The sequence below is a fragment of the Ctenopharyngodon idella genome, chromosome 13 (genome assembly GCF_019924925.1).
Source record: "Ctenopharyngodon idella isolate HZGC_01 chromosome 13, HZGC01, whole genome shotgun sequence".
In the NCBI taxonomy this organism is placed as follows: Eukaryota; Metazoa; Chordata; class Actinopteri; order Cypriniformes; family Xenocyprididae; genus Ctenopharyngodon; species Ctenopharyngodon idella.
Window position 1 is genome coordinate 13,177,525 of NC_067232.1, and position 26,095 is coordinate 13,203,619.

Below are 26,095 nucleotides of genomic sequence, written 5' to 3' on the forward strand. Positions count from 1 at the left end.
GAACCAGTAACATTAATAATACATTTGTTCCTAGTTATCTGGTCTTAATAATGTTCTCAAAACGTTAGCATGAAAATCTTATTTGTACACCGTTAATTAAACATTTTAGTTGGACGTTCATCTATCGTAAATATTACTTCATTTTTGTTTCAACATTCAAAAAGTAATGTTTACATAATGTTTGCTAAATGATAAAATGGAATGTTCCCTTAATGTTTTTGCTAACCTTTGCATAAACAAGAAAAAACATTTTAAAAAATGATGTTTTAAACATTCTGAGACCATTCAGAAATAATGTTTCCGTAACTTAAAGTGAACGTTATCAAAATGTTCTTAGAATGTATTTTTGTTAGGCTGGGCTTGTGTATGCGCGGGTGTATGTGTGTGTATAAAAGCTAACCATGCAGCGTACGGGGGGAGCTGAGGGATTTCAGGCCCCGGCTCATGAATATTTGAGCATGTGAGAGAGACTGTGCATGGGCGTATGTGTGTGTATGTGTGCATGCCCAGTTTCCCCATAGCTAATAATAGCACTCTGAGCCACAATGGCGGCTCAATCAGATTCTTAATGGACCGAGGAGCACCTGCAGAAGCATAAACTGACAATTAGCAACAAGAAAAAGCAGTGAAAAGCTCTGATGGTTTTCTATGAAAGTTTGAAAGCATGTGTGAGTGTGTATTTCACCTTATGTATTTTGCATGATTTGTGCGTGATAGGCTGTAGTCACGTTGTCGCTCTGAGAGGGTTTCTATAGATACGTTGCTACTTTATCTGTCACATTGATCCACAGAAACACTAAAAGCACATTAAACGCTGCAGCATGAGGTACAATTAAAGTAGCACTTTAAGTGCCTGGATGTCTACCTCTGAATCTGCAATCATGTACACTTCCTTCTTGATAAGGTTTTATGTTTTATTGTTGTCCAGTATTCAATCCACATCATTGTCTGAGGTTTAGGAATCAGGCTTTAAGACAGCAGGCTGTCTTATCTTAATAAACTCACTGTCATTATTTGTTACAGTCAGTGAGGATTTAGTTTTAGCAGCTCAGAAAAAGAGAGAAAACTCTAGCTTTACAATGCAGGATAATACTTTCTCCATCAAATGTTGTTCAAACAGCTACATCAGAGCTGCTTCAAAGGTTAAAGCAACATCATGTTTAAGCCAATAATACAATCTTTGCTCAACATGTGTCCATAAATGTCGACATCCTTAACAAAACTGTAGCCAGAACTAGCCTTCTTCCATTCCTCTGTGCTATAATAATGGCATACTCAAGAAAGCTCTAATATACTCTCTAACATCTCTAATATACTTATAGTTAAAGGTAGGAATGTGCCCGAAGCTGAATACTGTCAAAAGCCACTTGAAGGCAAGCCAGAAAAAAGTGTAATGAGGCCATTTTTAAAGGCTTCACTACACTGATTAAACTGCTTTTGTGAGGAAATAGCTCATCATTTAATGAATCAACAGCCTGTTCGCTAATCTTCAACATGTTTTACGCTAAACAATACTTTTGTTGGTAAATATTATGTAGATTTTACTATGATAAAAATGTTTTTATAAGAGAAGGCAGAGTAGGGAATGTCGCGACTCATGTACGGCATTAACACCAGCAAATGTGTAGTAAAAATTTGAATAAATAAATGTATGGGTAACGCTATGGATTATTGAAATCACTTTTGAATGCGAGCTCGCGTTTTACTTTCACTTTCCAATTTGCGATCATGCTCTTTGTAGGGACCAGGCACCACACATTTTACAAGATAAGATATTTATCGATGACGCTCAGGGTCTGATGCGCACCTAAATCCTCTGCCATCATCCTGTCAGTCATCTCACCTTACTCTCTTTATCTGATAAGTGAAATCTGATGTACTGTAATGTAACCAGCTACTGCAGCAAGCCATGTCCCTTTAGGGGCTCCGTAGAATGCAGGATTCATTTTCTGTGCCTTTCTGAATTTGGATTTAGGCTTCGGGCACATCCCTAGTTTAGTCATTTTTTTTCTTAATGCATTAGCTCTGGCCAGTATGATGGTCATGTTAAGACTTTTATGCAGCAACCTTTTGTTACCGATGAATTGAAGAAATGTGCAGTTCAAATGAAATTATTTAGCAAGAAAAAGTGTCCAGTAATGAGTTTACCAAGACAAAATGAGTAGGGTAGAGTGGGGGAAAACGCCCCCTTTTAAGGACTGTGTAATTTTTTCCTAGTTTTCAGTGACAATGACATAAATTATATACCTAATATAAAAAATATCCAGAGTTTTCATGTTGTTAGATTTTTAACAAAAATTAAATTTGTACCAAGGAGTTAGGGTTAGGTAAACCCCACAGGTGGGGTAAAATGCCCCTACTATGACAAAGCAATTTGCTTAAAAACTGCTTAAAGTACAAGCAGTTTTAGCTTAAAACTAAAAAGACAAGCCAGATAACAGTAGATAAATATGAACATTTTTAATGAAACATGCTGAAAATCATTATAATAGCCTATTTGAAAAATATTGTTAGCTGATGCTAAATGGCTAGCTAACTAGCTAGCTGATGCTAACTTGAGGTATTTTCGGTCATCTCAACACAGTGGCTCCCCAGGCCCGAGGTGGTGTTCCATGTAAAATAGATTAGGCTACTGATGTTACTGGAGTCGTCATTTGAGTGGATATCATTTTCAAGTAGACTACTACTTAATTCTTTCTCTGTATGGAGTGCTAGACTCAACAAACCAGACATAACTGACCAGACTACTGAATAAAATACTAATATTAAATTGAATGCAAATGTGTTTTTTAAAAGTTTGATGTACATCAGCAGGTTGAATCAGCAGGCATGACAACACACTCTCATGTTAATTTGAAGCGAACTATTTTATCTTTAGGCTAATTAGTATGAATTCTCATTTGTACATTATCGTATGATCTGCTTATGCCTCACTGACAGGTTAGATTTAGGGGTGGACCTTCATTCTTACGTTTCCCCCCCTGTACAAATTACATTGTAATAATTCATAAGAAATCACCAGCTTGTAAAATAGTTACATTTTCTCATGAGATCAGACTGTGTTGTCAATACAGTATGAACTGTCATATTGAGATAAAGTTTTCATAGTCCTGCTGTGCTAGAGGTCTGTTAGAGGGGTGGACAAAGCCCAATCATTGAGCCATACCCTGTGATTTAGACAGGCTGAAGAGAAAGAGAGCTGTGAAACAGGATGAACACAAAGACAAAGAATGATTACATTACTGTGGCTTTATGAACACGCATAATCATTCTAAGAGTTCTGTCATCATCAATGCTTAATTATAAAAACCATTAGAGAGCAGCATAAGAATGTTTTTGTTTGTTTTATTGTGTGTCGTTTGTTTGATCATGTTGTTTGAACTACCACAGTTGCCTAGAGCACACTGCGCGTTTGTGTATGCAGAGACATCCAGGCGCTGTCACACCCATGGCCTGGTCTGTCTCTCTTCATCTCCAATTCATCATCATCGTCGTCTTCTTCTGCTTCTTTTCTTTTATCCCCGGCACTACAAAATACGGGTGTCGCCGCTAAAACACACAAAGCGAAATTATACAAAGCCCAAATTTACCTGTAGATGCAGTTTCCATGGCAACGCCGCTTCCTTCAAAGGGATGGAATTGTTGCTTGGGCGCGTGCAAATCGTCCCGCATCTCGTCGAAACGGGGCCCTGCGCTCCCAAACATCCCGTTCTTCTCCTCATCCTCCTCGAACCATTTCCCATCCAAACCCGGCCCCTCGCTCGAATTGGCGGACATGCTTGCAAGTAATCGCGCGCAGAGAGTTTGTTCCGAAGCGAGAACGATTCCGTGAGATGGCAGAAGGAATTGAAAGATGTGACGCTTAATATGGCCGATCCTGACCGATGCTTCCCGTCTCGCAGCAGCGGAGCCAGTGGGCTTGATGTGTTTGGTTCAGTGTCTCGGAGCTGACGTCACTGTATCTGTGCGGCTCGCGGTTGGCACGGATTTAGGACGGAGAGCGAGAGCGAGAGCGACATTCCGGTTAGAGGACAGTCCGTGTGCGCGCGCCTCCACACCAAGGGCGTGGTTCATGATACATCACAGCACACATAATACGCACCCAACATTTAAGCTTTTGAAATGGACGTCAACGGAAATGAGAAAAATACATTTATAAAATGAATGATGAAAAATACATTAATAAAATGATTAATAAACACGACTTTTTCCTGGTTATTGACATTAGCTAATTTATTTTATAGCTTATTATTTAAATTTTAATTATTTAAATATTTTATATGAGCGATGTATTTATTTAGCATTAAATCGGACAAAATTGGTTAAGTTTGGATTAATTTTAGGAAGACATTCTAAAAACAAACTTTTCTAAATACGAAAAAATGTTGTTCCCCTTTTATTTATTTTCTTCAGAATTGTGATTATTAGTTTGTCTTTTATTTCTATGCTCCACTCTTACGCATACATATATGGTTCTGGGTTTGGGCTGGGAGAGATGTCTTGTTTTGTTTTGTTTTTTGTTTGTTTTTTGGTCAGGAATTAGGCAAGTAGGGCTACCAAAGACTGTACGCCTATTACTATTAGTATATTATTTTTATTTTATTTTATTTATTTTGTTCTTTATTGTATGGAAACGTACGTTTTTTTCATACATAATTTTAAACGTGTCATTACAAACGATTTAATTTTGTGAAATTCCAAATAAAAATTTAAACACGGATTAATTCTATCAAGACGCCATACCACGAGAAGCATCGCATTTAAACCTCGTTCCGAAAATGCACATTGCCCTGCAACGCTTTCTCATTTGATGAAGTTTTACTGTCAGAGTTGGCTAAAACAGAAGTATTGTACAGTGAGCTGGTTGTACCGTGATCCGGTGTTTTAGCACCGTCTGCTGGAGAACAGCAACACATTCCAACAGTGCTTCCTTAGCACCGGCGAGCCACGCTTCCTTAGCAACGGCCTGATGTAAACATTGCGGTGACCAAAATAAAAAGGAAAATCACTACAAGTGCGGCTCGGTACTGGAGAGTTGATATGTTCTCACTGTTGGAAGGTATGTTTACAATTGACATGCATCATGCAGCTGTTAAACTTTATGCTGGAAAGAGAGCTAACCGATCTGTTGGATTTGTAGTTCTAAATCATGGAGTGTGAAGGAATTTGACTTGGTCACCTGCCTGTCTCTTGTCTGGACTAGTATACAGCCGGACATACACAAGCAGGTGAGGATTTTCTAGTAGCCTATAAATATGCATTTCTACAATTAGTAAAAAAAAAAAAAAAAATAGCAATAAAAATAAGAATGTGTATTTTTGTGAGAGATTTTGTGCGAGAATTTTTATTTTCATATATAAGTAAAAAGTTTTTGCAGCATTGTAGAAGTTTGAATCTGTATCAGCTTTGCACTCTTCTGATAGAAATGCATTTTATTATACTGTTTAGTAAATACAGTACAATTTTAGTAATGTTCAGTAAAGAATTAGTGACTACATTTTAAATAGTTTACATTTGTTGAATGAAAAATACTGTTTTTAAGGAGATCATGACACAGAATGAAAAGCAGAGTTTAACTGCAGATGAAGAAATTATAAAAGAGCTGGTGAGTTTTGTATTTATTTAAAAGTGTGATTTACTTGGGTTTTGTGGGTTGTCTAAAGTTTGATTAATCAACATTAGCTTCAACTATAGGAACTTAATGTGCAATTTGCTCTCAAGGTTTTGTTTTCTAATCTAAGCCACATGTGCTGGTCACTGCTGAGGTTTCTCGGGTTTGTGCTCTGTTCATTCCCTCAGTGTCTGTCTAATGGACTCTGCTATGAGAAGGTGTGTCAGGAGGGGAGTGGAGAAACGGTTCTGGAGATGTTTTTCTCTGGGTTCCATGCATGGTGGGACTTTCTCTCTTCCCCAGACTGTTCAGACTCACTATTGTAGGCCAAAGCATCAGCTCAATCAGGGCCTGGAGTATTGTCCACTCCTCAGAGAATTATGGGTAGTGGAGTGCAAACTTAATGTAAGTTACTGAAAAGATTTGGCATAATGTATTAATATTTCTGGAAATGTTTTATGGTGTTTCATTTGGAAATCAGTCTGATTACAAAATGTTTTTTTTGCAATTTTGCTAACATTGTTAATTTCGTATGCTTTCTTTGATTGATTTACTCTAATTAAGATGAAAATGAGCAAATAAATCTAGTTTATTTTGACCTATTTGTTATTGTTTGTGTGTTATAGGAGATCTCAGGCCTACATAACTGTGTGCATCTGCAAAAGTTATTTTTGTATGACAACAACATCCAGCAGATCTCAAATCTAGAGACGTTGGTCGACCTTCGCGTTCTGTGGCTTAATAAGAACCAGATCACTGACATACAGGTAGCCTATGTCTATGTCTGGACATACTGTAAATAGAATTTCAAAGTATAATATTTGTGTTTTACACCTTGATTCACAGGGACTGAATTCACTTGTAAACCTCGAGGAGTTGAATCTTGCTGATAATGCTATTGAGACTCTTGGTAGGTCCACTGTACAACCCCAATTCCAGAAAAGTTGGGATATTTTGTAAAATGCAATAAAATTAAGAATCTGTGATTTGTTCATTCTCTTTAACCTTTTTATTTTACTGTCAAAAGAACAAAGAAAAGATTTTCAATGTTTTCAGTGGACAAATTAATTGTATTTTGTAAATATAAACATATTTTGATTTTGATGGCTGCAACACACTCCAAAAAAGTTGGAACAGAGACACGTTTACCACTGTCGCACCACCTTTCCTTTTAATAACACTTTTTAAATGTTTGGGAATTTAGGATACTAATTGTTGCAGTTTTTGCTCAATCTCGTCTGATACAATACAGCTGTGGTCATCGATTCATCATTGTCTGATTCGCCTTTTCATGAGGGGCCAAATATTTTCAATAAGAGACAGATCTGGACTGCAGGCAAGCCAGTCAAGTACATCCCTTCTATGGTGTAGAGTTTCTAAGAAACCACTCTGTTGTAGCACGTGCAGAATGAGATCTGGCATTGTCTTGCTTCCCAGGAAAGATGTCATCTTGATAGCAGTACAAGTCTCTGTACAATCCTAGTATATGCCACCACATCAATGGTACCTTCACAAAAATGCAAGTCACCCATGCCGTTTGCACTGATTCCCCCCATATGACAGATGTTTGCTTTTGCACCAGTCGCTGATGAAAGTCTGGATGGTCCCTTTCGTCTTTGGCACTGAGAACTCAATGTCTGTGTTTCCCAAAAACAAGATCAAATGTGGACTCATCTGAACACAGCACACATTTCCACTGTCTTTTGGACCATCTGAGATGAGCTTTAGCCCAGAGAACTCTGCAGCATCTCTGCATTGAACAGATGTATCGCTTTCTCTTTGCGTAAGAGATTCGAGTTGCATTTCTTGATGCAGTGGCAGATTGTGTTAAGTGACAACGGTTTTCCAAAGTACTCCCAAGTACGGTTTTTCATGTAATGCCATCTGAGGGCTCGAAGGTCACGCACAGTCAACAGAGGTTTCCTGCCTTGCCCTACACAGACTGAGATTCCTCTGGATTCCTTGAATCTTTTCACAATATTATGCATGGTAGATTGTGAAAGACCTAAATACTTTGCAATCTTGCATTGAGAAATGTGATTTTTGAATTGTTTGACAATTCTCTCATGAAATTAGGCACAAAGTGGTGAGCCATGACCCATCTTTGCTTGCAAAGACTGAGCTTTTGGTAGATTTAAACCCAATCACGATACCCTCACCTATTGCCAATTCACCTGCTAATTGTGGACTGTTTCAAAACAGTTTAACTTCGATATTCTATAATCTTTTCACTTTTTGCCTCTGTCCCAACTTTTTTGGAGTGTGTTGCAGCCATCAAAATCAAAATTTGTTTATATTTACAAAATACAATTAATTTGGCCAGTGAAAACATTGGATTTTTTTTTCTTTGTCCTTTTGTCAGTTAAATAAAGGTCAAAGAGAATTAAGAAATCACAGATGACAAAATGTCCCAACTTTTCTGGAATTGGGGTTGTAAAACACCACATTTTGGCAATTTTAGAACAAAAGTTTACCGCTATAATAGTAGAATACACATAGATATTCAAACTCTATTGCTAAATACTCTAATATTTAACATGTTTATCTCTGAGGTCATAGCCTGGATCCCAACATCAATCTCCAAAATCTAAACCTCTCAGGGAACAAAATCAGTTCCTTCAAGGTATGAGAAATATAACATTATTTAACCTGCCATTTTAATTAACTGTATCATAATCAATATTATTTGCTAACCTATGCTACCAATGCAACCCTCCTATTATTGCTCATACTTAATTAAATTTTTAATCCTTAATCCTTTAAATCCTTAACCCTAAAGGTGCGGTCACATGTTCCATTGCTTGGTGAAATTTTGCAAGTGAAATTCATTCATTTCAATAGGAATAAGATAGAGAGTTTAACATGAAGGTAAAAAAGTTTCCCTTCCAGATTTCACTCATGTTCAGATTCCCCACGAAGATTTGCCATGCTGACCAACAGAAAGCTGCTTGGTTTGAAAGTGACTTTATACATCGCTTTATACATCGCTATGCCATTGACAAAAAGTCAATTGGCCTTTTTTTCCCTGTCATATAGGAAATCAACACGTGCTGTTGTGAATAATTAAGTGAGGCATCTTCTCATAGGATAAGGACATGCAGTCTCATGAATAATTATGAGTCATCGTTGTACTATGGTACAAGAAAACATTACATCCTGTGACATTGGCGCAAAGACAAATTTAAACCCAGAAGATGAAAATAGTGCAAAAAAAGCTTAAAATTAACTAGTTTTCTCCTACAGTTAAAAGAAACGGATGGTCACATTGTCTTCTTTGATGTTAAACATGCATAACTCAGAAAATTTAGTTTAGGGTTTCATGATTAATAATAATATTTGGTTTTGCTGTGTATTGGTTACCTTTCCAAGAAATCCAACTTATGACTTTTTCTATGGTGTACAATAAAACAGGCCAAAAATCCTATACCCACACCCTAACATTGTGGCAGCGAGTTTTCCATGGGCAAGTACCACTCACATTTTCTGTAAAAATCAAATTTTCATGAGTTTTCTATTATCAGATTGTTGATTGCCCTTTGTGTAGAGCCCATTTTGTTTGTTTGTGTACGAGATTACAGAGTAATAATTTCCTTCTGGCCTTCAGACCGTTATTACTGCAGGCCTATATCAACAGGCCATTATTGCATTCTCCCTCTCCTGCTGACTATAGATCTGATTACTGTTATTTCTGTGCATACTCCCTACTTTCTCAACTACCCCAGAGAGACCTGATCATTTCAGGAATGGCAAGATTCAAGCTTTACCTTTACAATTCGCATCATTATCATAATGTGACATCTCTGCCCAAGCAGTTTTCACCTGTCTCTCCTTTACGAGAGGAAAAAGAGGCACTTTTTCAATAACATAAATATTTTCATTTTCAAGTGGTGTGGGGTCTGAATAGGGTGTGCATCTCTAAAATGGGAGCCTTTGTTATTTTGTGTGAGTCGGGTGATTGAAAGCTCCTCTGTTTGTCTGATGGTTCTTCACAGCTCTTTCTGTCTAACACACAGAGAATCATGACACAAGCTGACAGGTGTTTGTATGGTGCTTTTTGTGCTGTTCGTCTGTGGGCTCATTGTTCAGGTGAACAGGCTAAAATTTGAGGCTAATGGGAAACTAATACACTTCCATTTAATGTCGAACGTGTAGAAAAAGTTTCCTATTTCATAAATATTAATAGCAAAATAACAATAACAAACAGGATTTATACATTTATGCAAAAGATGCCAGCTTGATGCTACAGTGTTTTGAGTGGTTGCCAGTTACAAAGATATTCTTAAGGATATTTAGTACATTGCTATACGGGTTGCTAGGGTGGTCGGGTGTTTGCTAGGTGGTTTCTTACCGGCCCAGGTCAAAAAAGCCAAGACTCTATAAAGCCGTTCTGGTCCCTAAATACAGCTCAGGTCCCTCCTTCAATATAATGTTCAGCGGGATTTTGCCAAGTAAGACATGTTCCTGGATCAACATATTTTGTTGATCTTGGAACAACATTCCTGTCCGAAAATTTAGTCCTAACCCTATCCCTACCCCTAAACCTAACCCTACCCATAACTTATCCCTAAAATCAGAGGGAAAAAATAGGTAAATAACATTGACGTAGAAGCACCTTTCCCTGGTTGTTAACCTAAACTTGACATAAACTGTAAACTTGTCCCTCAAATCTGATTGGTTGATTGGAATGTTGTTCCAGGATCAACAAAGATGTTGTTCTTAGTGAAATCACGTTCACCATCGTGATTCATGCCCATAGTGTAAACACATATACCATAAGTATGAGTAATAATGGTGATGCTTAGTGTAATAATAGTGATGTAGAATATCAGTTGTTTTGGTTAATTTACAAAAATAATTCATCTTCATGAATATTCCCGATTCTTGAAAGAAAAACAAATAGTATGTGAAATTTGTACAATTCTTGTTTTCCTTATAGGAACTGACCCATCTGACTCGGCTGCAACGACTGAGGCACCTGAGTCTGAAGGACCCTCAATCTATTCCAAACCCGCTGTGTCTGCTCTATAATTACTACATACATGTTATATATCACATGCCACACCTGCAGTGCCTGGACACATATGACATTTCCAGCAAACATCTCAAAGACTTTGCAGAGGTGAGAGAATGTATATTTTATGCATCTGGTTTCGGGTTAACCAAAGAGATGAGAATTATGGGAACATGTTATTGTCCATCAGTCTACAGTCATGAAGAAGATTATGTATTACACCATGCGGGTACGTTGTGCGGAAAGACAGTTTGATGAACTCAAAGCCAAGCTCAGGCAGCAGAGGAGAGACCAGATACAACTACCAGAGGAGAGAATACGAGTGCTAGCACGCATGCTCAGAAATGTGAGTATATACAGTATGCAGATGGGCTTTTTTCCCCAAATTAAGACATCCTCAAATCCATATTCAACTTCTGGGCACAAATTTGTCCCCAAACTATAGCTGAGTATTTGCAATAAATCACACTTACCCTCTGTGAGCAGCTGAAGTGTGAGCTGTCCCATGTGCAATGTTCTGGGAAGAAGTCAGGAGAACCTGAAGATTTGACCTCTGACCTTCGTCATGAGCAGAGACTGCAGCACAAACTGGATGCTCTTAAATGCCGACTGAAATTCTGGGAACGGCGTTTGGAGGAGTGAGTGTGTATCTTTCTATAAGTAAACCTGTGTTCATGATTATTGTTAGGTTTTGCATGTCTGTGTTTTGTTTTTTTTCTCAGGGTAGTGTCATGTCACCAGCATAATGTAGCTTTGGCCTCAGATAGAAAGGAGATGATGGTGCACTTCCTGCTGTTGGAACTAGAAACCGTGGGGAACATTCGCTTTGAGGAGGGAAACACCAGCGAACCGTGGTACCCCAAATATGTATACAAGATCTGTTGTACAAATACACAACATGCAGGATTACTGATCTGTACTGTTATTTGCTTCCTCTCTCAGGTTCACGTCCTGTTACGATCTTTTGCTGTCTCGTTTCTGTGTGTGGGATTATAAACCTCAGCACATCACTGGCATTAAGATCAATCGAATCATCCGTATTCATAACCGAGCCCTGCGGCAACGCTTCCAGGACAAAGTGCACTCTCTGATCTGCAGACAGGAGTCTTCACCCTTCTCACAGTGAGCCAGTCAGATGCTAGTCTCACAAAGCCTGACTTTTTACTATAGTGACATAAAGTCTTGTCCACTTTGCAACTTAGTTTGGCCAAAAACAGCCAAACGAGGCAGTCTGACTTACATGCAAAATATATGGTCAATTTCTTGTCTTTTTTACTAATTGTTTATGGGCAGATACATCTGAAATTGATACCAGGAAAACAGACCACACAAATTATAAATACAGATTATTACAGATAAATACAGATTATTCTAAAGAGGACTTTGTTTCCAGACAGACTGATAATCTATAAAATCCCAGAGGTTTCATATCGGATAGCTAAGTCAGATTAGAACTTGCAACTTTGTCTTATGCTATTTTTGAGTTCAGTATGCACCAATAAAATGAGTAGAGATGTCACAAAATCCATCAAGAACATGTGTAGGTCACATATTAACCTAAATCATTTTTCAGGCCATTAAGATTTTTTGTGTTGTCATGTTTTTTCAAAATAACATAGTTCTTATCACAGTTAAGCACATTCCCCAGTCCCAGTTCTCATGCATAATGATATATATATATATTGTCAAAACTTGTCTTCATGATGGATTTATTTAAACACATTAAATAATTTAGACATCACTAACAGGTTAAGTAAAATATAATTAAAATATAGCCTAATATAGTGCATATATTTAGCGAAAGAGTTCATTTCTCTAGCGAACTAACAAGCTGTGGACACTGAATGGCATTTCTGTGGTAAATGTAACATTGTTTACAAGCTGTTTTATTGACATTTTAGCAAGTTGTACTGTATCTTTCAACATACCTTCAGATGTTCATTCATATTCATTCTGTAACTAGTAGTGAAGAGGAAGGGAAGGGATGATCGCATTCACTCGCACTCTGCACTGCCGTTTGAACTGAGGCGCCTATACAGCGTCTGTTACGCCACATCAAAAAGCGTCAAAACAGCATTTATTGTTTGAATTTCATGATAAAATCGAATTTCAAAACAAAGTGACAAAAACACAGAGCTTACCGCGATTATTAGTGGTTAATGCTGGTTAAAAGTGGTTAAGCTACAATGCGTTACCGCGCGTACCCCCTTCTGGATTGGAGTGTGGATCGCCTGTGACTGACCAATATTCATAATCACCGAACCGTGACATCCGTACCGTACGGTTCGGGGCGAATACATGTACCGTTACACCCCTAGCGTATATATACCTTAGGATGTCTTCAGTTAAATTTTTTGTATTGTCCCCAAACACACTTAAACAGTGTGAGCATTGTCTCAGGTTCAATACATGCCATTTAGGACTAGAGAAACCCTCCAAAATCTTTCTTGGCTGATTCAAAATATATTCTTATATTTTTAATTTTATATTCATGAATAAAAAAATAGATCCATATCCTAATAATCCATATTCATAGCTCATATCGATTTTTAATTTCATGAGATTTGATTCCTACAGCACAATGTCTGTGGAAGAGATTGTCTGTATCTGCAGAGTTATCATTTGTGTGTGTGACAGGAACTATAAATGCTGCATGGAGTATCTGTTCTACGTGCCCTGATCCAGAACATTCCTGTGAAAGTGATGAGATACTACAAATCCCAGAAAATGGTTTTAAAACTGCTGATGCATATAAGGTACAAAACCCCATTAAAGCTCAGTGAGGAGTGGTTATGAGTTTCTGTTGTTTGTATTGTTTTTAAAAGCACCCATCACCTTGAACATGGTTGTGTGTGTCTTGCCTTCAGGCGTTAGGCAGAGAGAGAGCCGTCCCCCTCTCTAACAGTGTGAGTGTGTCTGATCGACTGCGAATGGCATTCATGCAGAAGAAGAGCTGTTCAACTTCGGGAAGTAGCCCTGCAGACCCTCTTCCCTTCAGACACGGTCTGGATTCACTCAGAACGTTTATATTTAATTAGTTTAATTAATTAAATTTAATGTGATTACTGCACTACTAGTAGCACCAAACAATACAAAAATACAATAATAATGACCATATCCCTTATTTGGACAAGCAGGTAGCTCTTGCCCCAGTCAGCCCAATGAAAAAACTCTAGTGGCACAGAAATTGTACAATACAATTAATTTAATTTATAATTCAATACCAAATTATATACACTATAAAAAGTCTCTTATGCTCTTTAAGGCTGCATTTATTTGATCAAAAATACAGTAAAAACATTAATATTGTGAAATAATATTTCAATTTGAAAAAAACTGTTCTCTATTTTAATATATTTTAAAATGTAATTTATTCCTGTGATGCAAAGCTGAATTTTCAGCATCATTACTCCAGTCTTCAGTGTCACATGATCCTTCAGAAATCATTCTAATATGATGATTTGGTGCTCAAAAATTTTTCTTATTATTATCAATGTTGAAAACGATTGTGCTGCTTAATATTTTTGTGGAAACCATGATACTTGATTCTTTTATTCTTTGATGAGAAAGCTCAAAAGAACATCATTTGATTGAAATAGATATCTTTATAAACTGATCAGTTTAATGCGTTCTTGCTGAAAAAAATAATTATCTTACTGACCCCAAACTTTTGAATGGTTGCTTGGTGTAGTGTACATCAATGATGAATAACTCAATAATGTCACTGATATTTAAATGTGTTTGCTTTTATGCATATGTGTATGTTTGTAGGACAGTTGATCATTTCTAAAGTGTTCCTGGGCCGCAGTGCTGCAGTGAAGGAGGGTCGCCCAATAGATTGTCATCATTACCCCAAAGCAAACTCTGTCTATCTCAGTACTAGCTCTAAACAGCAAAATCAAACTGCACAAACAGGTGAGTTGGAATGTGTGTACTCATCAGAGAAATGTGTCTTCAGTGTCTTCAATGTGTGTGTTTTTGTTCATCAGACGTGCTGCGTCCCTCCAGCATGCCAGACAGCTGCGACTGTAGACAGCAGCAGAAACTGTGGTACATTTTTGACCAGGAAATGGTAATGCCAGAGTACCTTGTGGACTTTGAATACATATCACAGGTAAATGTGTTATAGTAATACACCATCCACCATTATGTCCTTCAGAATGCATTATTCAGTAATCAAACCATCTTTATCTAATGACATCTTTCTCTAGGACACAACCCAGCCCTTTCTAGGCTCCCTGTCCAGTTCTCATACATCCCCCGCTGATGCTCCATCTGTGTCACGTGTTGAGCTGGACCTGGATGAGGAGGCATTAAATGTGGAACCCATCCTGAATCCCCACCCTAAAATGCTCAGCCTAGATGAGAAATCCATACTGATGGTGGCCAGAGCAAACATCCTCAGTCAGATCACAGTGAGACTTACAATACCTAACACACACATAAACCCATGTATTTGTAGCAAGTTGGTCAGTTAGTGAATCTTGAATCAATTATTTTGTTTGTTTCGGCTGAATAGTAAGACCAGTGGTGGATCCTGACAGTATATTAATTTTATTGACATATTTCCTCACATACAGGTGCTGAATCTTCATGGCAACAGTCTGAATAAACTGCCTGAGATTTCTCGACTCACGGCTCTGAAGCATCTGACCCTTAGCTTCAACGAGTTCGCTCATCTGGACGATATTTCACACATGGTGATGAGATCATCCTATTCATTCATAACCTTTTTCTAAACATGACATTATCACTAACCTTTTAAAGGCAACATGAAAAAAGTCAAAACTGACCCTGTTTACTGGCCGAATACACATTCTTGGTCTTCATTTGCCTCTAAAGCATTCCACATTTGCCTCTGAAATTACTTTTTCGTTCATATCACTAAAGGTGTGGTCACATTAGTGAAATGTCAGCAAAACGTGCAGACAAATTCATTGTGTAGCAATGTATGAAGCACAGCTCACACAGAAGTCACTTTCAAGCCCTCTTTCTGCTGGTCGCAAACTCGCAAATTTGCATGACCAAATTAATTTGATGGTAAATCTTTCGCCCTAATGCGAAATTCCTGATTGCTTAGATTACTATTGAAATTACAGAATTTCTCCTGCAAAAATATGCCAAACATTGGTAAATGTGACCACACCTTAAGCCACCTTTTTTTTAACCACCTGTCATACAAAAAAAAATGCTTTTCATGATATAACCAATTAAATAAATAATATTAAGTCCTTAAGTATTAAGTCTATTTTTTTTTTCTCATTGAATATGAAACGGAGAGTTTTGACTTTCATTGTCCCTCTGTCTTTCTCTCAATCCTTTAGCCAAATCTGGAGTATCTGGATGTTAGTTTTAACCATATTTCTTCTCTGGATGGTTTGCGTGGACTTGGTCGACTTATAGAACTGGATCTTCGCTGGAATCAGTTGACCCAAGTCAGGGATGACATGAACGTTTTGCGTAAACATGCCCCGGCCCTGCTTCGACTGGACACACGGCACAATCCTTGGCACAGGGTACAAGTCACTTTATTTGATTGATCTTCATATTAGACAGTAGAAAACGTGAAGCATCAAGATCAAATGTAGAATGACCAAGGCAAAACTTAGAATACCATTTTTTTTAAAACAAAATGAATACTTTTATTCAGCAAGGATGCATTAAACTGATCAAAAGTGACAGTAAAGACATTTATAATGTTATAAAAGATTTATATTTCAGAGGCTGTTAACTTCTGTTCCTTTAAGCTTTCTATTCATCAAAGAATCCTGAAAAAAAGTGATCACAGTTTCCACAAAAATATTAAGCAGTTTTAAACACTGATTATAATAAAAATGTTTCTTGAGCACTGAATGAGCATATTAGATTTCTGAAGGATCATGTGACACTGAATACTGGAGTAATGATGCTGATAATTCAGCTTTACCATCACAGGAATAAACTACATTATAAAAATAAATTAAAATAGATTAGTTATTTTAAATTGTAACCATATTTCACAGTATTACTGTAGGTACTGCAGTCTTGGTGAGCATATCTTTCAAAAACATAAAAAAAAAAAAATTACCCACAAACATTTGAATGGGATACACACCCACAATTCACCGTTGTAATCACTAACCAAGTTTGTCCTGCTGACATGGTATGAGTATTTAATTTATGTTTACATTTAAATATGAATATAAATGCATTTCACTTGTGTGTTGCAGAATGAGTGTGTGCGGATGGTGGTTCTCGGCCGACTAAAGACTCTCACTCATTTGGATGATGTTTTAGTGATGGAGGAAGAAGCGGCTGCTGCTGTTCAAGTGGTTTCCCGATCTAGAATCAACCATGTATGTATATTCTGGACATTATACTTAATGTTAAAATTTGTGTCCACATTTGTCTAGGAACGTGTTTGTGTATGTGTGTGTGCAGGCATCTCTGATGACCCACTCTCGGACTGACAGTGAACGTCCCCGCAGTCTGAGTTTGCTCTCTACAGCACACCTGCTCACAAAGATCAGCCCGTCTCCATGGAAACACTCGCAAGAGCTTGAGTCAGGCTGGACCACCAAAGTATGACATATAAACTCACATTCTCTCATCCTCTCACACATTTGAAAGGGTTAATTCAAAGGGTTAAGTCATTGTTTACTCATCTTCATGTCATTCCTAACCTGTATGACTGTTCTATGCACTACTTTTCTTTTTTTTTCTTTTTTTGGTGCTTTTTCTTTTTTTGGTCATTTTGAACTTTTTTTGGTTCAAAATGACATGAGGGTTTTTGGGTGAACCATCCCTTTAAATAATATACTTTGCCGTTTGGGATCAGATCACAGCGCTGAATCTTGATGGTCAGCGGTTGACCCGGCTCAGTAATCTAGATCGGCTGGTGAATCTTCGCTGGGCTTCTTTTGACGATAATGAATTAACCCGAATTGAGGGTCTGGAACACTGCCTGCTACTGGAGGAACTTTCCCTTAACAACAACAGTATCAGTAGACTTGAAGGTACTGCTCTCTCTCTCTTTCTCTCTCTCTCTCTCTCTCTCTCTCTCTCTCTCTCTCTCTCTCGGTTTCTTTTACTGTATCAGTTAGTTTTAATATAAAACCAGCAATAAAGCTGTGTTATATAACCTTAATTAGTTCATCACACTCTTTTTTTCTCTCGTTTGTTTGGTGTGTGGCAGGTTTGTGTGCGATGCATCGTCTGACGCGTCTGAGCATTAACAGCAACCACCTACAGTGTTTAGACGGGGATGTATTAGACCGGCTACCCAACCTTCACTTCCTGTCTGTCGAGAACAACATCATCTCTTCTCTGCATGGACTCCAGAGGTCACGGTCCTTATTCGAGCTTTATGCCGGCAACAATGATATCAGCACCACCCGAGACATATACCACTTAAAGGTCAGGAGATTTTAAAGCATTTTGTGCAATTAATGATTTTTTCAAAGCATTCATTCAAAGATCCTGGTGATGAGAATCCATCAACAGTGTAATTTGCTGTAGGTGGGGGAATGTTGAAGTGAATAGAGTTAGAGTGTGGTGGTGATGCAATGTCTGTTTCTCTCAGGCACTGTCTAGTTTAATTATTCTGGATCTGTACGGGAATCCCCTAGTGAACAAACTGGAGAACTACAGAATATACATGGTTTTCCATCTGCCATCTCTCAAAGCACTGGATGGAGTAGCCGTGGTAAATATGTAAAAATGTGTAGTGCTTGTCTTAATAAGAATGTACTCTTTAAAATGCTTTAAATAAACAGTTCACCCAAAAATAAACATTCTGTCATCATTTACTTGCACCATCTCATCTTGGTCCGAACTCGTGATTTTCTTACTTCTGTGGAATACAAAATGAGACATTTTGCAGAATGTCTGAGCTGCTCTTTTCCATAGAATGAAAGGGACAGGGATCGTTACGAGGAATGACATTTTTGGGTGACCTGTTCCTTTCTATTTCTTCATATTTATGTACACCACTGATAAGAAGATTAGGGTATGTAAGAAGTCTCCTATGCACACCAAGGCTGCATTTATTTGATCAAAATTACAATAAAACAGTAACATTGTGAAATATTATTACATTTTTACAATTACAATTTTCCTTTTAAATACAATATATTTTACAATGTAATTTATTTCTGTGATGGCAAAGCTGAATTTTTTTTAGCAGCCATTACTCCAGTGTCACATGATCTTTCAGAAATCATTTTAATATCCTCATTTGTTGCTCAAGAAACATTTCTTATTATTATCAATGTTAAAAAAAAAAAAAAAAAAGTTGTGCTGATTAAAATGTATTGACCCCAATCTTTTGAGCAGTAGTGTAAGTTTTACAAATACAAACGTGTCTGTGCTTGTCTGTGTAGGAAACGTGTGAATCAGAAACTGCTAAAGATGTGTTTGAAGGGCGACTCAATGCAGATATGGTGGCCGAGAAGCTGGGCCATTCCAACTACAGGGAACTGTCAGAGCTCAACCTGCAGTCCAGCTCAGTCAGGTTCACTTCAACTCTCACTATAATGCTACAATCAGAATTATATCAACATAACAAGATTGGATGTGTTGGTTCACTCTTTATGTTTTCTGTTTTTCTGTGTGTTTTAGGATGGTGGATCTCGTTCCTGCTGATTTGTTTGTTAATTTACGGAGTATTAATCTAGAACACAATAACCTCACCTCATTCAGCGGTCTGATCTTCCTGCCCAACATTAAGGTATGTATGTGTTTAGGACAGAGATTAATTACTACACTTATGTCTGTCTTCGTCTATGTTACTTGCTATGTTCGGAATAGTATAATACCATTATATACTAACAGCCACTGTGCATCTATGTACATATACTTGCATGTTTTTATGTTTGTGTATGTGGTCTTTGCAGGTGTTGTCTCTGAGCTATAACCACATTGAGTCAATTCTGCAACGTCAAAAAGTTCAGAGTCACATGAGCAACAAACAGATTCTCTATCATAAAGTCAGTTCCAGTGGATATGGGCAGCTGAACAGCAGGCCCAGCAGGTACACATATACACCATCACTCCATCGTAATCCACTGGGGTTATTTACTGTAGTATCTTGTTTAACCACTAGGGAGCATCACAATTACATGTAATGAAAGATTCCCAAACAGCAGTAAATGAATGTCTTAATGAATTCAGAGAATAACTCACATCTTCTTATGCTGCAAAGTTTTGGGAGTGACAGTCATATTTATTAACAGACTCTATATACGTCATGCACTTAGTATTTTTGAGGGGGCACCAATGGGTTGTCGGATTTACAACGCGTAGCTAAATTCATCCACTTCTCCCAAAAGACATGAAAGTAAACTGTATAATTACATATACAGTGTGATATCTGATATCAGTAAAACACAATGTCAAATTATATTTCAAAAGATTATTATTGCCACTTGCAGACATCAGTGTGTACTTTACAAACTATATATTTTTTTTGCTTGTACTATGTGTATTTAAATATCAGAAACATAAAATTAATATTATATCATTGAAAACACTCAACAGTTGTGATCTATGACTGTAATACATGATAAGTGAGTGCATCTGTCTCTGGTTCAGCACCAGCCAAAGCAGCTGCAGGCCAGAGTGATGGGCGTGCCGAAAGGTGAATTGCTACAACAGAAACTAACCCCCTAACCCTACCCCACACACTAACAGGCAGCTTTCGTGACTGATTGTAAAGACCTTTCGGCACGCACCTACCTTTCGCCAGGTCAATTACTCCAAACTGCAGAGACCCACACTTGGCCAAAGCACGAATGCAGATTTGAATTTATCAGTTGATGCTGTGCCACTTATGTGATCATATCAAATGTAAAAATATTATTAATTTTTGTCTTTTGGAAGCTGCATTCAAAATCCATTTGGCTCAAAATTTTGAGGGGGCGTGTGAATGGAGATGACGCCTCTGACTGCATATGGTATTAAAGGGTTAGTTCACCCAAAAATGAAAATTCTGTCATTAATTATTCACCCTCATATCGTTCCAAACCCCTAAGACTTTCATTCATCCTCAGAACACAAATTAAGATCTTTTTGATGAAATCTAAGAGCTTTCTGTCCCTCCATAGACAACCTATGCAATTGAAAATTTGACGCTTGAAAAAGTTCAAAAAGAGATAGTAAAACTAATCCATATGAATTGAGCAGTTTAGTCCAAATTTTCTGAAGAGACACAATCGCTTTATATGATGAACAGATTGAATTTAAGCTTATATTCACATCAGTTGTGGTAAACAGAATCTCAAGCATGTTTGCTTGACGCATGCGAGAACCAGTGAGGTTCATTCTCATGTGTTTCGCAGCATGTTTGAGCTTCCGGAAGAGGTTTGTTCTCATGTGTCAATCATGTTCAGTTGAGCTTCTGTTTATGTTCGCTGATGAATGTTTATGTGAGTAAAAGCCTAAATTCAATCTGTTCATCATATAAAGCGATCGTGTCTCTTCAGAAAATTTGGACTAAACCACTTGATGGATTAGTTTTATCTCTTTATGAACTTTTTTAAACATCAAAGAATTGCGTAGGCTGTCTATGGAGGGACAGAAAGCTCTCAGATTTCATCAAAAAGATCTTAATTTGCATTCCGAAGATCAACGAAAGTCTTACAGGTTTGGAATGACATGAGGGTGAATAATTATTTTTGGGTGAACTAACCCTTTAATGCAGTGTGTAAGTGCTGTACTTTTCTGGACGACACACACTTCTACATTTGCCTCTCATTTGCTTTTTCTCACTTCCTTTCGAAATATCCCACTCCTTTCTTCCTTCTCTTTGTTTGTAGGGAGGGATTAACTGGTGATAATCTGGAGCCTCTGATGTCCAGTTTGGAGGTTTTGCATTTGGGTCATAATGGCATATCCAACCTGATCAATCTACAGATCAGCCGGCTGACTAACCTCAGAGCACTGTTCCTACAAGGTTGCATACTTCTCCTGTATAGCTATTCATCACTGTCTGCAATCATATCTATACTGAAATATGTGTACTGTAGAGTCGGAGTCACTTAGTTCAATTTACTATGATATACGTATATATTCTCTCTTTCTCTAAGGAAATGATATTAGTCAGGTAGATGGATTGGATGGTTTACGAAAACTACGTGAGTTGGTTCTGGATCGAAATCGAATTAAATCTTTGAGTGAGAACTCATTCAGTGGACAGGGAGTTCTGCTGGATTTGCACCTGGCAGAGAATCGCATCCGTGAACTAAACCACCTGCAGCCTCTCAAAGGGCTCCGGAGGCTGTTCTTAGACATGAACAAAATACAGGTACACAAAAAACATCTACACAAAATACACAATAAACATGTACTTATAATACAGATACACAATAAACATCTACACAAAGTTACAGCCATGAAGCTGTAAAGCTCCACAAATGACAAAAACTGACTTCTTGTGTGAAACACACTATAGTTTCGTTTTATGCTGGAAAAAGCTGGAAACTATCCATTTCATTTATAATTTAACCATTGTAAAAACCTTGCTAACAATGAAAACATTGAGTCATGGCATATTTCTAGATCAAATAAATACAAGTAGCTTGGTCAACATTCATCAGGTAGACAGGAATATCTGTCATATATAGTTAATCTTATGATAGGTGTAATTCATTGTATTAACAGGATATATATAAGTGTGGCAGATCAGGGTTACACATGATTTCATTAGCCTCATATGTAGTAGCCTATATCTACCAAGAAACGTAGGAACGCTGTTACTTTCAACCCTATTGAAAATGTGTGTGTAAGTTTGAGTGCTTGAGGCTTGCTTATTATTCACCTCTCCATTTTCATCTATCTGTATGTGTGTGGCTGCAGTTTTACTGTAATTACTAAATTACAGTAATTCAGTCACTTAGTGTGTTTGTATTAGTGTTGTTAGGCCCTGTGAGAGCTCTGCCTTTTGCCTGCCCCTGAATATAGAGTAATTACAGACAGCCATTATTACTGCACCAGCACAGCAGCCCAAGGGGACAATTAAGCAGTATTTACATTGATTGAAGGTCAGAGGTGTGTGAATGTTTGTTTGTGTATGTGTTCTTGAGATTCACTGATCTTTTATTCACCTCCCCATTTCTTTATCTCTGACATGGCATGTTAACAAACATCTTTAATTTGATGTTGCTTGTGTCCTGCCCATTTCCTAAATCTTGAATATTGTTTTTCATTGTTTATTCTCCTCTTCGTATGATTAACAAAAACTGTTAAAATATTTGAGATTAAAAAGCACTGATACTCCATTTTTATCATTTTAATAGACAAACATTCATGGGTGAAAGACAAATAAGGGACAATTAAGGATGCAGAAAGAGAGAAATCTTTTAAAATCTAAAAAACATAATGTTGTTTTCATATTTCGTATTTTTTAAAATTTAGATTTAATGACTAATAAAACCATAAAGTGGTGTAACCATCAAGTAAAAAGTAATAAAATAAACAAAAATTCCACACCTTGAATTTATGAGTGTATGCCCCTTAATCACTTCTTACAAAATGTTTTCAAACACATTTTTCAAAATAGACCAATATATTAATTGAACAAATATCACCTCTTTTTTTTTTATAAATATGATGAATATCATGGTAGTTTCTTGTCGTAGGTCATTTTGACATTTTCTAAAGTCCAGCTGAAATATATATGTAGATAAAATGTATTATATATAAAAATTGGTTGGGGTTGGTATGATTTTTTTTATGTTTTTGAAAGAAGTCTTGAATGTTCACCAAACCATTTATTTAAACAAAAATACAGCAATATTGTGAATTATTATTATTATTATTACAATGTAATATATCTTTTTTCTGTATTTTAATGTATTTTAAAGTGTAATTTATTCCTGTGATGGCAAAGCTGAATTTTCAGTATCATTACTCTAGTCTTCAGTGTCACATGATCCTTCAGAAGTCATTCTAATGACCAATGCTGATTTGGTGCTCAAGAAACATTTCTTATTATATATCTTTTATATATGGATTATATATATCAGGATTTTTTGATAAATAGAAAGTTCAAAAGAAAGTCTTTTTTGTGAAATTATAAATTTCTTTACTGTCACTTTTGATCAATTTAATGCATCTTTGCTTGTTTTAATGTCTTTAAAAATCTTACTGACCCTAAACTTTTGAATGCTACTGTAAATATTGCATATAAAACAAGCATATAATAGCTAATGTTATTTATTTGTAAATGTGTAGATGTAGTATGAGTGTATCAAAAGCATCTTTAGAAACTAATGTGTCTTTTGTTTGTGTTACAGGATATTTCAGAGCTGGAGAAACTGGATGTGCTCCCTTCTCTCATAGAACTGTCTGTAGTGGGCAATCCAGTGAGTCACAAACACACACACACACACACACACACACACAGAGAGAGAGAGAAGTTGCAATAGTCTTTTCTTCCCTATTGTGTCGTATATCCAAGTAAAAGGACTTCTTGATCAAGAAAAAAAAATGTAGAACTGGACTTGATTTTGTCCATCAAGAATTAAATGAATTGTTGGATGGTTGTGGTTTGTTGTCCCTCCCTCTTCGTAATTAAAGATTAGGAGGGAGGGCCCATAAATAAAATAAATAAATAAATAAATAATGATGTGCACAGATAAATCATTTATTATAAATACAGCAATATTTCATAAAAAAAAGAAAAAAGAATTGTCAATTTTGAATTCATGGTAACTTTAATTAGGCATACTCTGCACTACCACATACCATATGTGTTTTGCAGGTGGCACGGCGATCACTGCACAGGTCGCCAGTGGTACTGCATCTGTCTACACTGCAGGTTCTGGATGGCATTACGGTCACACTGGAGGAACGAACCAGAGCAGAGCTTTTAAACAATGAAGCACAGGTAGCTCATGCTTACTATATATATTGACTGAATGGATCAAATAAAACCTATACTTCAGATAGAGACAATTACTTTGTGCATGTTTGTAGGGTTCTAGTTCAGGTGCCGAAATGACGCTACCTGGTTTGGTACCATTGGTGACCAGACCAGCTCCTTTAAGAGGTACAGGAATACACACACACATACCTGATCAACAGGACGACACACACGATACCAGCAAATGTACGTATACATACAGTACAAATAGACACACACGAAATGTGTAGGCTAAACACAAACGCACACCATGTACACATTTCTGTGTGTTTTCAGATAAAAAGCAGAGAACAGTTGTCTCTCTCTTGCGTGGAGTTCAGAGTGATGTTAACTTCAGGCAGATCAGAGGATCTTCCGGCCACTACATGACAGCGCTGCAGCAGACCGGATTTAGGGTTCTCTCTACTTTCTCTAATGCTGATCCCGAGACCAGGTCTGTACACACACACACACACACACGCAGGTCTTTATGCGATGTTGAAGGATAAGAGGGTATAATAATCTTGATATTCTCCACAGGTATCTGTGTCACAGTGGACCCAGACCACCTCCTCCTCCTCCTCTGTAACAACAGAGCCATAGAGACACACTATGTGTGTCATATATTTCAGCTTTGGTCTTTGTGTTGTTGTTCTTTAAGGCTCACACATATTTTCCTTAATCTTTGAATTTTAAATAGGACTTAAATTCACAATATGTTTATTTATTTGAAATTATGTCAATAACAAAGACATTAAATATATGTTTTCTATTCAAGTCGCTATGTGGTGTCCTTTATTTTAAGTCTTTGCCCATGTAACAATCTCACTCTCTCTGAGGTTTGTTTTTCTTTTCTTTTATTTTATTTTTTTTAAAAGAAATAAAAAAAAGAAATAAAATTTCGATACTCCTCTTTAGACATTCAACTAACTATAACTTTGCAAGTACGCTGTAAAAAACAATAAGTAAAATTTACTTAATTTTTCTTTCGCAAGTTTTTGCACGCATATTTTTTAAGTAAATTTCAAATATGGAATTAAGTAACTCTACTTAAATAAGATAAGTAAAATTAACAAAGAAAATATGTAATTTTAACTTGGCCAGTAAAAGGTTGAGTAATTTCTACTTTTTTGAAGTTTCTTGTGCAATACATTTTACTCAAACAATAGAACACTGAATTAAGCCATGCTTTTAAAGTGTATGCTTTACTTAGAAACATTTAAGTAAATAATACAATAGATATAGTGTAGACACCATATCTACATATTAGAAGTAACTCGGCACCTGAACACAGAGACCTCAGTACTTGGTACACAATACACAATGACGGTAACATTCGATGGATCGTTTTGAGTGTGAATGTGGCATTTTGAGTAGAAAATGAACTCCAAATGTCATAAAATGGCAAGTTACTAAACATAACCACAAAAGCAATGATAAAACAGTGTAAAAACGGTGAAAAATCAACCTAATTAATTATTCATGGCCCAGTGCATGATGGGAATACCAGTATCAGAAAAGTTGAGCAGTTTTACTTAATTTTATAATGTTGATATTTACGCTTTAATTTCTACACGCTTAAATTGAGTACAAA

General features: G+C 36.9%; 2 protein-coding genes across 3 annotated transcripts in view; one reads left to right on the forward strand and one right to left on the reverse strand.

Moving 5' to 3' along the window:
• Positions 1-4,027, reverse strand: part of rtn1a (reticulon 1a) — a 28,476-nt gene extending 24,449 nt beyond the window's left edge. For both annotated transcript variants that reach the window (XM_051917012.1, XM_051917011.1), the window contains exon 1: positions 3,591-4,027. In XM_051917012.1, the coding sequence (XP_051772972.1) occupies positions 3,591-3,777 (187 nt within the window). In that variant the 5' untranslated portion in view covers positions 3,778-4,027. The remainder of the gene's footprint in view (positions 1-3,590) is intronic.
• Positions 4,028-4,201: 174 nt separating this feature from the next.
• On the forward strand, positions 4,202-25,278 carry lrrc9 (leucine rich repeat containing 9). Its single transcript, XM_051917009.1, is given in 37 exon segments — positions 4,202-5,059; positions 5,141-5,228; positions 5,543-5,605; positions 5,800-5,878; positions 5,881-5,952; positions 5,955-6,016; positions 6,238-6,378; positions 6,458-6,521; positions 8,164-8,234; positions 10,548-10,730; positions 10,813-10,968; positions 11,109-11,260; positions 11,345-11,476; positions 11,565-11,744; positions 13,260-13,296; positions 13,298-13,378; positions 13,490-13,625; positions 14,394-14,537; positions 14,612-14,736; positions 14,834-15,037; positions 15,203-15,322; positions 15,947-16,138; positions 16,832-16,957; positions 17,043-17,183; positions 17,440-17,617; positions 17,797-18,017; positions 18,184-18,306; positions 18,983-19,113; positions 19,221-19,329; positions 19,496-19,632; positions 21,416-21,552; positions 21,686-21,903; positions 23,894-23,962; positions 24,361-24,486; positions 24,576-24,708; positions 24,799-24,955; positions 25,042-25,278. Coding segments are annotated over 35 exon segments (4,443 nt in total). The 5' UTR covers positions 4,202-5,059; positions 5,141-5,228; positions 5,543-5,548; the 3' UTR covers positions 25,091-25,278.
• The last annotated feature ends 817 nt before the right edge of the window (positions 25,279-26,095 follow it).